General features: G+C 51.1%; 1 protein-coding gene across 1 annotated transcript; it reads left to right on the top strand.

Moving 5' to 3' along the window:
• Positions 1–118: 118 nt before the first annotated feature.
• On the top strand, positions 119–6,638 carry CPXM1 (carboxypeptidase X, M14 family member 1). Its single transcript, XM_043884306.1, has 14 exons — positions 119–432; positions 1,754–1,915; positions 2,069–2,178; positions 2,277–2,416; positions 2,522–2,612; positions 3,195–3,345; positions 3,430–3,518; positions 3,843–3,966; positions 4,054–4,250; positions 4,338–4,517; positions 4,587–4,884; positions 5,292–5,431; positions 6,074–6,176; positions 6,256–6,638. The coding sequence occupies exons 1-14, from the start codon at positions 267–269 to the stop codon at positions 6,495–6,497; spliced, it is 2,193 nt and encodes a 730-aa protein (XP_043740241.1). The 5' UTR covers positions 119–266; the 3' UTR covers positions 6,498–6,638.
• Positions 6,639–11,296: the final 4,658 nt, after the last annotated feature.

Raw genomic sequence — 11,296 nt, forward strand, 5'->3', positions numbered from 1 at the left:
GGGGCAGCGGAGATGAGGGCTGGGTGGGTGGGTGCAGAGACCCGGGGCGGCCGGCCTGGGCCCTCCCCTTCCTCCTCCCTTCCCTCCTTCCCCTCCCCTCCCCTCCCCTCCCCACCCCTCGGCTCCCGGGGTCCGAGGCCAGCGAGCGGGCTGTGGGCGGGCGTGCGGCGGCGGCAGGAAGGGGCGGGGGGCTCCAGAGCCCCAGCAGGAAGAGGCGAACCCACCGGCCACCGCGAGCCCAGTGCGTCCGTGCCTTGGACCCCGCCATGTGGGGTCTCCTGCTCGCCTTGGCCACCTTCGCGCCTGCCGTCGATGTGGGTCTAGGGGCGCCCAGCACCTCCGTGCTGGGCCTGGCGTCGCCCGCGACCACCAAGGCCCCGGTCCCGACCCCCCGTAGCAGCCCGGCAGAGCCGTCCGCGGGGAAGGAGAACGGTGAGCTTCCGTCCTACCCACGGCCCGCTTCTCCCGCGAATCGGTTGTCCCACTCTTCCGACTCCCGTGTGGCGACCCCCTCCCCAGCACGCGCGCACACACCTCACACACGCCACACACGCCGCACTCTCCGCCTAGCGCCTGGGTGGCGACCCTGCCCCACGCGCACACACTCCCTGCGCGGTACAATGGCTGCTGACTCAGCAGCCCTAGTTCCCGGCCAGACCAAGTCAGCAGTCCTGGGACAGGAGCCAGTGGGATGCTGCCTCTTCCAGGCCCAAACCTTCCTGTTTCTCAGATGGGGAAACTGAGGCTAGAGCCAGGAGGAGGGTGGAGAGAGGTGCAAAGACACCGCGGAGGGTGCAGAGCAAGACTGTGTGTGTGGGCTTGAGGCCAGCGGCTGGAAGGAAAGCACAGAGGGAGGAGCCCTCTCTGCCAGGTGCCCTGGAGGGACGCGGCTCTGCCTGGAGTGGGCACGGGGGAAGGCTGCCGGACTTCCCAGCTTCTCCTATGTGGCAGTAGAGAGGAGGAAAGCACGGGGATTGGCAGCCTCGGAGGGCTTCTTGGGAGAGGCAGGTGGAACTGGTTCTGAAAGGTACTCTGAATTAGGAAGAGCTGAAGAGGAGGGCAGCCAAGAGGGAAACAGTGTGTGCAGTCCCTGACACGGATATGTACAGTGTGTGTGTGGCGGGGGGTGGGGCAGCTGTGAATCTTAGTGGGGAACCAATGGCATCTGCCCTGTGCAATGAATGCTTTATACTGAAGGGCAGGCAGGGCAGGGGTCCAACTCTGGTCCAACTCTGGAAAGTCTGAACACCTGGACGGACATGGGTTTGAGGAGAGGACCTCTCAGCACAGTGATGGGGGTGGCACAGAGGCTTTGGCGGCATGAGACTGAGCCTGGAGCTAAGGAAGGCTCCTTGAAGTGCATCTGAACCGAGATGTGAAGAAAGAATGGGAATTAGAAAATAAAGTCAAAGGTGGTGGATATATGATAGGGAAGGGGACAGCTAGGCAAAGAAGAAGTTAAAGAACCAAATTCAGCTCTTTGGAACAAGCAAATAGTTCCTACTGGTAGTGTAGCCCTCTATTGGTGAGGGCCAAGCATGTAGTCACATCAGAGGGGAGAAGGAATCAAGGAAGTGGCTGTAACAGTAGGTTGGGGTCAGACTGAGGGCCTTAAAGTCCATGCTAAGGTCTCTGGATACATGTGGTGGGGCCTCCCTGTGGACTTGTAGGTTTTCTTGGGGTGGTAGACCTCTCCATTTGAGGTTTCCTGCCATCCTTTCCTTCCCTGCTGCTCTGCCTCTTTGGTCTCCAGGGACTTCAGAACAGCATGTCCGGATTCGAGTCATCAAGAAGAAAAAGGTCATCATGAAGAAGCGAAAGAAGCTAACTCGCCCCAGACCCCCAGTGACTGCCAGGCCTTCAGTGACCACCAGCCCTGCAGGGACCCTTGAACTCCCTGAGAAGCAAGAACCAGGTACCACCAGTCCAAGGGCCTTGCCCAGACTTGCAGTCTCTGGGACATGAACTAATATAGCTCTTGGCCACACAGGCAAGCTTGGGTTCAGCTTTCCATCTGCCTTGACCACTGTTTCTTGGGTCCCAACTTACTGCTTTGTCCCTGTCCCAGACTGTCCCCCTCTGGGCCTGGAGTCCCTGCGAGTTTCAGATAACCAGCTCGACGCATCTAGCAGCCAGTCCTTTGGTCTTGGACCACACAGAGGACGGCTCAACATCCAGGTCAGCAAGGCAACCCCTAGGACCTTCTTCTCTGCCCCTCCCACCTTCCCGTAAGGCCTACCCAGTTCAGTTCTGATTGCTGCGTCCTGTGTCCACAGTCAGGCCTGGAAGATGGTGATCTTTTTGATGGGGCCTGGTGTGCTGAGCAGCAGGATGCCGAGCCATGGCTTCAGGTGGATGCTAGGCACCCCACCCGCTTCTCAGGCATTATCACACAGGGCAGGAACTCCATCTGGAGGTGAGACAGGACAGCTCCAGGCCAGCGAAGTCATGGGCAGACTCAGGAGGACTGGGGTGGGAGGCCTGGGGGCCACCCATGATCTCTACCCACCTTTCCTGCCAGGTATGACTGGGTCACATCATACAAAGTCCAGTTCAGCAACGACAGTCGGACTTGGTGGGGGAGTAAGAATCGCAGCAGTGGGATGGATGCGGTGAGAAGTCCCATGGTGGCTGGGGCCCTCTATGCTGGGAGTTGGGCTCCTGGCCCACTGTAGGGGGCTGGGCTGGGCTGGGAGTCCTCTGAGGACAAGGAACAGGTGCCCACTTGGGCATCCCAGGAGGAAGGGGGTTGTTGTCAGGATGGGTGGCACCCAGCAGACAGCCTCAGGGGCCAGGTTGCTTTGGTCCATGCCCCCATCCTTCCCAAATACTTCCTCCATGCCACAGCTTCCTGCTGGAACACCCCTTCTGGCAATGGGCCTCAGTCCTTGCATCACTTCTCATCTCCTCAGGCTACAGTGTGGGATCCTGGCCAGCTTCAGGATTGCCTACTCCTGAGTCACATGGCCATATTGGTCTAATGAACTGTGACTAAACCGGAAAGGAGGGCTGCCTAGGGCTGCCTGTTGGCAGAGGATGTGGGCAGAGGTCTGTGTTTGACACAGCGAGCAAGTGTCTAGCTGAGCCCACTAGGGTGGGTTTTTCAGTGGGCTCACAGGCCTGAGCATCTTCCTGGGCCCTGAGCCAGGCTGCTGGGGCTCAAGCGGCCCTTATCAAGGACTTGATGCCCCCAGATATTTCCTGCCAATTCGGATCCAGAGACACCAGTGCTAAATCTCCTGCCTGAGCCCCAGGTGGCCCGTTTCATTCGCCTGCTGCCCCAGACCTGGCTCCAGGGAGGTGCATCTTGCCTCCGGGCAGAGATCCTCGCCTGCCCAGTCTCAGGTAGGGAGAGAGACAAGGGTTAGATGGGCAGGGCACACCCTCCCCTGGGAACTTACCATTTACTGTGAACTCATCCTCTACCAGATCCCAATGGTCTATTCCCTGAGGTTCCCATGCTGGGATCCTCCGACTCACTAGACTTCCGACATCATGATTATAAAGCCATGAGGAAGGTAACCCCTGTGACCCAGGAGGGAGGATCATGAGCAGGTCATCTCAGATCTCCTGCCCACCGGGGCATAACTTGCTATGATTGCCCTCATGTCCTCCTGCATCTCACCCTCTTGTTGACCCCTAAACTTCCACGATTTCCCTTGCTTTGGTGCCTCTCTTATTCTGACTGTTCCTTCCATGGCTGCTGATCCCTCCTGTACTGCGCCATGATGTCTGCATCATATGGGCCCTCACAAGCTTTTGAAGTCCTTCCACGGCCTCGTGTGGTCTGAGCCCTGGGTGTGCCCCTCCCATGCCCCTCACCATGTTACACTCACCCCCAGCTGATGAAGGAAGTGAACGAGCAATGCCCCAACATCACCCGCATCTACAGCATCGGGAAGAGCCACCAGGGCTTGAAGCTGTATGTGATGGAAATGTCGGACCAGCCCGGGGAGCATGAGCTGGGTACTGGCAGATGGGGTGGGAGAGGTGGGCACAGCAGCAGAGAGGGGTAGGTGCATGAGCCAGCTGCAAGCCCCTGTTTGTTCCCAGGAGAGCCTGAGGTGCGCTATGTGGCCGGCATGCATGGGAATGAGGCCTTGGGACGGGAGTTGCTCCTGCTTCTAATGCAGTTCCTGTGTCGTGAGTTCCTGAGAGGGGACCCGAGGGTGACCCGGCTGCTCACCGAGACGCGCATTCACCTGCTGCCTTCCATGAATCCTGATGGCTATGAGACTGCCTTCCGCCGGGTAGGATACTTGGCCTGAGGGCCAGCCTGCTCCTTCTGCCATGGTGCCTGGAGCCTGCTTGGTTTGAATAGACTTCCTCCCTGGCAGGGCTCAGAGCTGGTGGGCTGGGCAGAGGGCCGCTGGAACCATCAGGGCATTGATCTTAACCATAATTTTGCTGACCTCAACACACCACTGTGGGAAGCAGAAGATGAAGGGCTGGTACCTGACACTGTCCCCAACCATCACCTGCCCCTGCCCACTTACTACACTCTGCCCAATGCCACTGTGAGTATTCTGGGCCACCCTGGGGGCCTTTGTCTCTGTCTCCCACTCCCCTGACCTGCCCTTGTCCAGGTGGCTCCTGAAACATGGGCAGTGATCAAGTGGATGCAGCGGATCCCTTTTGTGCTAAGTGCCAACCTCCATGGGGGTGAGCTTGTGGTATCCTACCCCTTCGACATGACTCGGACTCCGTGGGCTGCCCGCGAACTCACGCCCACCCCGGACGAGGCTGTGTTTCGCTGGCTCAGCACTGTCTATGCGGGCACTAATCGGGCCATGCAAGACCCAGATCGAAGACCGTGCCACAGCCAGGACTTCTCCCTGTACGGCAGCATCATCAACGGGGCTGACTGGCACACAGTTCCTGGGAGTATGTGCCCGAGGGTGGGGTTAGCCCATTCCCATAAAACTGAAAAGAAAGAGTCACTTAGTCGTGTCAGATTCTATGCAGTCCCTGGACTGTAGCCCGCCAGGCTCCTCTGTCCTTGAAATTCTCAAGGCAAAAATACTGGAGTGGGTTGCCATTTGCTTCTCCAGGGGATCTTCCCGACCTAGGAATCGAACCTGGGTCTCCTGCATTGCAGGCAGATTCTTTACCAGCTGAGCCATCAGGGAAGCTCTAGCCCCATCCCCATAACCCTGCCCCAATGAGACAATCTGCTCTCACATACAGCGCCAGTGTCAGCTGTCACCAGGAAGCGTCTCCCAGAGGAGGGCGCTGGGAGGGCAGGGCTCCCGGCCCACCTGCTTAGGCTTCAGTGTCTGTGGTACCCCTAGGCATGAATGACTTCAGCTACCTACACACCAACTGCTTTGAAGTCACTGTGGAGCTGTCCTGTGACAAATTCCCTCACAAGAACGAGCTGCCCCAGGAGTGGGAGAACAACAAAGATGCCCTTCTCACCTACCTGGAACAGGTCGGATCTGAATTCCCCCCACTCCCCACCTGCTCGAGTCACTGCTGACTGGTCTGTTCTCCGTGTTGGACGCAGCTCCCAACAGGGAGGTCTCCTAAGGTCAGGCTGAGCCATTCTGACTCACCAGTGCCATGGGTCACACTCACTTGGCATCAGACTGCCTTGGAGGGAGACAGGATAGGAAGCGCAGTTTGCCAGCAGGGTGGTGTCAGACATTGTTGGAGAGTGGGAGTAGACCTGACTGCACTCCACGCAGTGGTCCATGGAGCAGACCCAGAGCTGTTCTCAGAAAAGACTCTGATTATGCAAGTGCAGGAAGTACCCTGGCATAGACACTTCACTTTCCGCAGGAACTCATGTCCCTTGGAACGACTCCCTAGGTATAGCTTCCAAAGATTCTAAAAGACAAGCCCATAAGGAGAATCAGTGAACTCGGGGAAAGCCCAAAGATACGCGCTCCTGCCAGGCGTTTATAGTTGTCTTGGTCCAGATGCCATTTATCAGTCAGGAGATACTTTCACCAGAGTATTGTCACCTAGGAATAGAATAGATGCAGCACCTCTATCAAATTTGTAGGGTACAGAGCCAGAAGATAAACTGGTTGCAGAAGCAAAGGGATTTTGATAACCTTTTCCCACACAGGTGCGCATGGGCATTGCTGGAGTTGTGAGGGACAAAGACACAGAGCTTGGGATCGCTGATGCCGTCATTTCTGTAGATGGGATTAACCATGATGTAACAACAGGTGGGTGTGTGAGGGAGGCGTTAACCAGGTCAGAAGCTGCGGGCCACTGGACGCTGATCTTGCCCTTCACTTCTCTCAGCATGGGGCGGGGATTATTGGCGCCTGCTGACCCCAGGGGACTACATGGTGACCGCCAGTGCGGAGGGCTACCACACAGTAACACGGAGCTGCCGGGTCACCTTTGAAGAGGGCCCTGTGCCCTGCAATTTCCGCCTCACCAAGACTCCCAAACAGAGACTTCGAGAGCTGTTGGCCGCTGGGGCCAAGGTGCCCCCGGACCTTCGGAGGCGGCTGGAACGGCTGAGGGGACAGAAGAATTAACACCTCCAGCTGAAGAGCCCCAGAGGCTTGGGCAGGCTGGACCTGTCCAGAACTGGAGGAGGGGTCAATGAGAGTGGGGAGGGCAGGACAGGGTGTAGGGGGGAAAGGTGCTCGGGCTCATTAAAGCTATTTGGCACCTCAGCCAGTCTTCTGTGATCTCTATGTCCCACATTCTCCTCCTGGGCCAGGCCTCAGCTTCCCCTCTTCCCTGATCTTATTCTGCGAACATGTGGCTACTCTCATCAGTTAACTTCTGGAAAAATAGTATGGAAAGAGGAGCCCACCTGGGTTCTTCCTGAACTTGGGCTTGGCAGAGCAACTCATCTCATCAACTCATCAGCTTCTGGGGCAGGTGCCACTTGGTGCTGTGAAACATTCTGTAAGCACCTCCTCAGTGCCAACCACGCAAGGAGTCAAGGGCAAACACTGCCTCTCAACCTCCCGGGGCTCCCAGTAGAGAGAGGGGACCGGCGTGCCAGGCGAGGCTGGCTGCTGTGGGAGTGGAGACAAGGGAGTTGCACACATCGGAGTGGAATACAGCACTGAGGGTCAGTCAGGATGCAGTAGAGGTGACAGTTCTCAGAGTGTAGATGGGAGGTGGTGTGGGGACGCCCGGACAGGGAGAGCTCCAGGGAGAAAAACAGGGAGCACAGCCAAGAGCATTTGGGTTTGCTTCACCAGCCCTTCTGGAGAATCCTGGTAAATGATGGGATGCGATTCATTTCTTTCAGACAAGGAGAAGTTGTGCATCAGTCAGTTATCTTGCCAGAAAAAACAACCAACTGCAGGTAATTCAGTTCAGTTCAGTTCAGTCGCTCAGTTGTGTCCGACTCTGTGACCCCATGGACTGCAGCATGTCAGACTTACCTGTCCGTCACCACCTCCTGGAGCTTGCTCAAACTCACGTCCATTCAAGGTATTTCAAGAAGAAGGGAATTTAATGCTGGACCTTGGATTTAAAGATGTTGAAAGAGCTGGATGAAGAAAAGGGAGAAGGGAGTTTAACTTAGAAATCAGGAAGCTGATAATATCCTTGGTCTGGTTTCATAAGCCTGTGTTTGGTGCTGGACTCACCATCACCTGTGGCTGCCAATAGTCACCTGTGATCACCTGTGGTTGCCTGTTGTGGCTGGAGACAGAGAGATTTCCTCCTTCCTTCTGCTTTCTATCTCCAACATATGAAGTCCACTGTGCAGTCCAATCTAGCTGTAACCTAGTTTGCAAAGGAGCCCACAAAATGTAGTTTCCAGGCTCCTAAGTCCCCTGCAATTCAGAGGAGAGCTTGCAAGGGCAGGAATGGGGGAAATACTAACAAGCAAACTATGGCACAAAGACATCCATGTAGCCTATCATGTAAGCTTTGCCTAGTGCTGGGCTGTTGTATTGTTCTTGTCTCTGTCCCTCTCTCATTGTCAATGTCAGATCACCACAAGGGATTTAGTGCCACACCTCCCACCTCCCTGCTCCTTTTCTCCCCACTTCTAATGCTTCTTGTGCCGCAAAACATTTTTTTAAAAATTAGTTTTATAAGTTTAATATATATAATGAAAAGTACACATAAGTGGACAGCTTATTGACACAGTGGATGACTCAACCATATATTACAAAAAAACACTTCAGGTGTAAAGATATATGCACTTTGAAAGTAAAAGGATAAAAAAAGATATATCATGCAAATATTAATCAAAGGAAAGCAGGAGTGGCTATCTTCATAGCAGACAAAGTTAAAGCAGACAAAGAAACTTTGCTCTGAAAGCAACTTTCAGAGCAAAGTTAGTTAACAGAAACAGAAAGGGATATTATATAATCATATAACTGAACACACCCAGGCTGAATGTTTCCAGTGAATCTTTTCCCTTCTCTCTTGGGTACCCTAGAAACAGCTAGTTCAGCATAATTGAAATGGCATGTGAACTCAAGCTCTGGATTTCCCCTGCTTCTAGCAAGACATTTGCTTGGCCAGGGAACTCCTTCTGTTTTGTAGTGGTCAAGGGATTCTAAGGTGCCATCGACTTTCCTCATATATATGCTAAGTGGCAGGAGAACGGGGCCCCTCTCCTGGTCTTCTAACAGCAAGATCAGCCCTACCTGGCCTAGCGAGCCATCTTTTGGATAATGGAACTTTGGATAATGCATGATCAATCCTAACCCTAAACCTTGTTTGTGTCTGTACCATTTGTCTTTGCATTACACTTGACATACATGACAATATGAAGATGCATAATCTAGTGAAACTGAAGGCATTCCTGGGTATACATTATATACTATAGGGAAATCCTTGCACATGTACAAAAAGATACATGTATGCTTATAGCAGCTTTATTTGTAACAGACTCAAATTGGAATCAACCCCAAAATCCATCAAGAGTAGATGGAGGAATAAAATATGGTACATTTATGCAGTGGAATTGTATACAGGAAGGAAAACAACCACTATACACATCATGAATGACTCTCACGAAAACAATTTTGAGTGAAACAAGCAACACACAAAAGGAAAATAAAACTATATTGTTTATGGTGGCATAAAATAATAAAAGCAGGGATACAATTATGATAAAAGTTAGGATAGTGATTGATTCTGGAAGGATCAATGCAGCAACAATCAAAGAGGAGAATACGGAGGGAGGGGGATTCTGAAATGCTAGTAACATTCTTCTTCATTATCTGGTGAGAGTACTTTGGTATTCACTTAAAAATATATGCTAAACTTCGTGTGAACAAAGTATCCATTTTCATTTATTAAAATTTTGTATATAATAAAATCCACTTTTTGGAGGTATGCTTCAATGAGTCAAGCACAAAGATTCTTGTAACCACCAGCATGTGAAATGAAGTGAAAGTCGCTCAGTCATGTCTGACTCTTTTCGGCCCCATGGACTGTTGCCTGCCAGGCTCCTTCTTCTGCAGACTTCTCTAGGCAAGAATACCAGAGTGGGTAGCCTTTTCCTTCTTCAGGGGATCTTCCCAACCCAGGGAATGAACCCAGGTCTTCAGCACCGCAGGCAGATTCTTTACCACCTGAGCCACCAATGTAGACGCAGACAGAAAGAGCTCCTGGGAATTCCCTGCCAGTTCACTGGTTAAGACACTGTACTTCCACTGCAGAGGGCACAGGCTTGCTCCCTAGTCTGGGAACTAATGGAGAAGGAAATGGTAACCCACTCTAGTATTCTTGACTGGAAAACTCCACAGAGGAGCCTGGCGGGCTATACAGTCCATGGGGTTGCAAAGAGCTGGACATAACTTAGCGACTGAGCACGCATCAGGAGCTAAGATGCTGCGAGGCGCTGTCAAGAAATAGAAGAGAAAAAATTTAAATTAAGCCCCTACTTCATACAAAAACAAATGCAAAAAGTAGAGCTGTAAAAAGTACCAGAGGAAAATTCAGAATATTTTTTTTTTCAGAATTTTTTTTTTTTTAAAAAGAAGAATTTCCTCATGCTGCCCCTTGTATTCAGACTCTCATCCCAACTCTAGGCAACCACTAGATCATATTTCTGTTCTTACATTTTTGTTTTAGCTCAGTGAACTCTCAGGATAAGCCTAAAGAGACCTGCATCTGGACATATCAAACCATCAAAAACTAAAGACAGAGAATTTTTTCATTTGCTTGGTTTCTTTTTTACATATAATTTTATTTATTTTATTTTTGGCTATGATGGGTCTTCGTTGATGCATGTTCTTTTTTCTAGTTTCGGGGAGTGAGAGGTACTCTCTAGCTGTGGTGGGCAGTCTTCTAATTGTGGTGGCTCTGGCAGGGGAGCGGGGAGGGAGCTCCAGTAGTTTCCATGCTCCGGCTCTAGAGCTTAGACTCAAAGGTTATGGTGCATGGGCTCAGTTACTCAGCGGTATGTGGAATCTTTCTGGGATCAATCCTGTCTCTCCTGCATTTGCAGGTGGATTCTTTACCACTGAGCCACCAGGGAAGCCTAAAGAGAGAATCTTGAAAGCAGCAGGAGAAAAGTGGCTCATCATGTATAAGAGACCAAAAAAAGAGTTCTTTTATCCATTTAAAAATCTAGGCGATTTATTTTCTTATTTTTGAGTTTTGAGAGTTGGATATAAACCCTTTATCTGATAAATGACTTGCAAATTTTATCTCCAGTCTCTTGCTTTATCTTCTAATTCTCTTGCTAGTGTTCTTTGCAGAGAAGTTTTACATTTTGATAAAGTTTAGTTTATCAGTTTTTTCTTCTGTAGATGGTACTTTTTGTGTCCTATATGAGAATTCTTTGACCAATCAAAAATCATGAAGATTTTTTCGTATATTTTCTTCTAAGAGTTTTACAGTTTTGCATATTACATTTAGGTTTATGATCCCTTTGAGTTAATTTATATATATATGAGATATAAATCAAGGTTTATTTTTTTTTGCATATGGAGATCAAGTTTTTTACAGCACCTTTTGGTGAAAAGACTGTTCTTTCTCCATTGAAATGCCTTTATACCTTTATTAAAAATCTGTTGACCATATTTGTGTGGGTCTATTTCTGGGATTTTTAGTCTTTTGCATTGGTATGTATCTATTCTTTCACCAATATCACACTGTCTTGACTATTGTAGCTTTATGACACATTTTATAATTGGGTAGTTTGCACATGCAAAGAATGAAGTTGGATCCTTATCTTATACTATATATACAAATTACCTAAAAATTGATTTTAAAAAAATCTCAGATTTCCCTGGTGATCCACTGGTTAGGAATCCACCTGCCAATGCAGTAGACAAGGGTTTGATCCCTGGTCTGGGAGGATCCTACATGTCTTGGGACAACTAGGCCTGTACGCCACAACTGC

The sequence above is a fragment of the Cervus elaphus genome, chromosome 23 (assembly GCF_910594005.1).
Source record: "Cervus elaphus chromosome 23, mCerEla1.1, whole genome shotgun sequence".
NCBI lineage: Eukaryota > Metazoa > Chordata > Mammalia > Artiodactyla > Cervidae > Cervus > Cervus elaphus.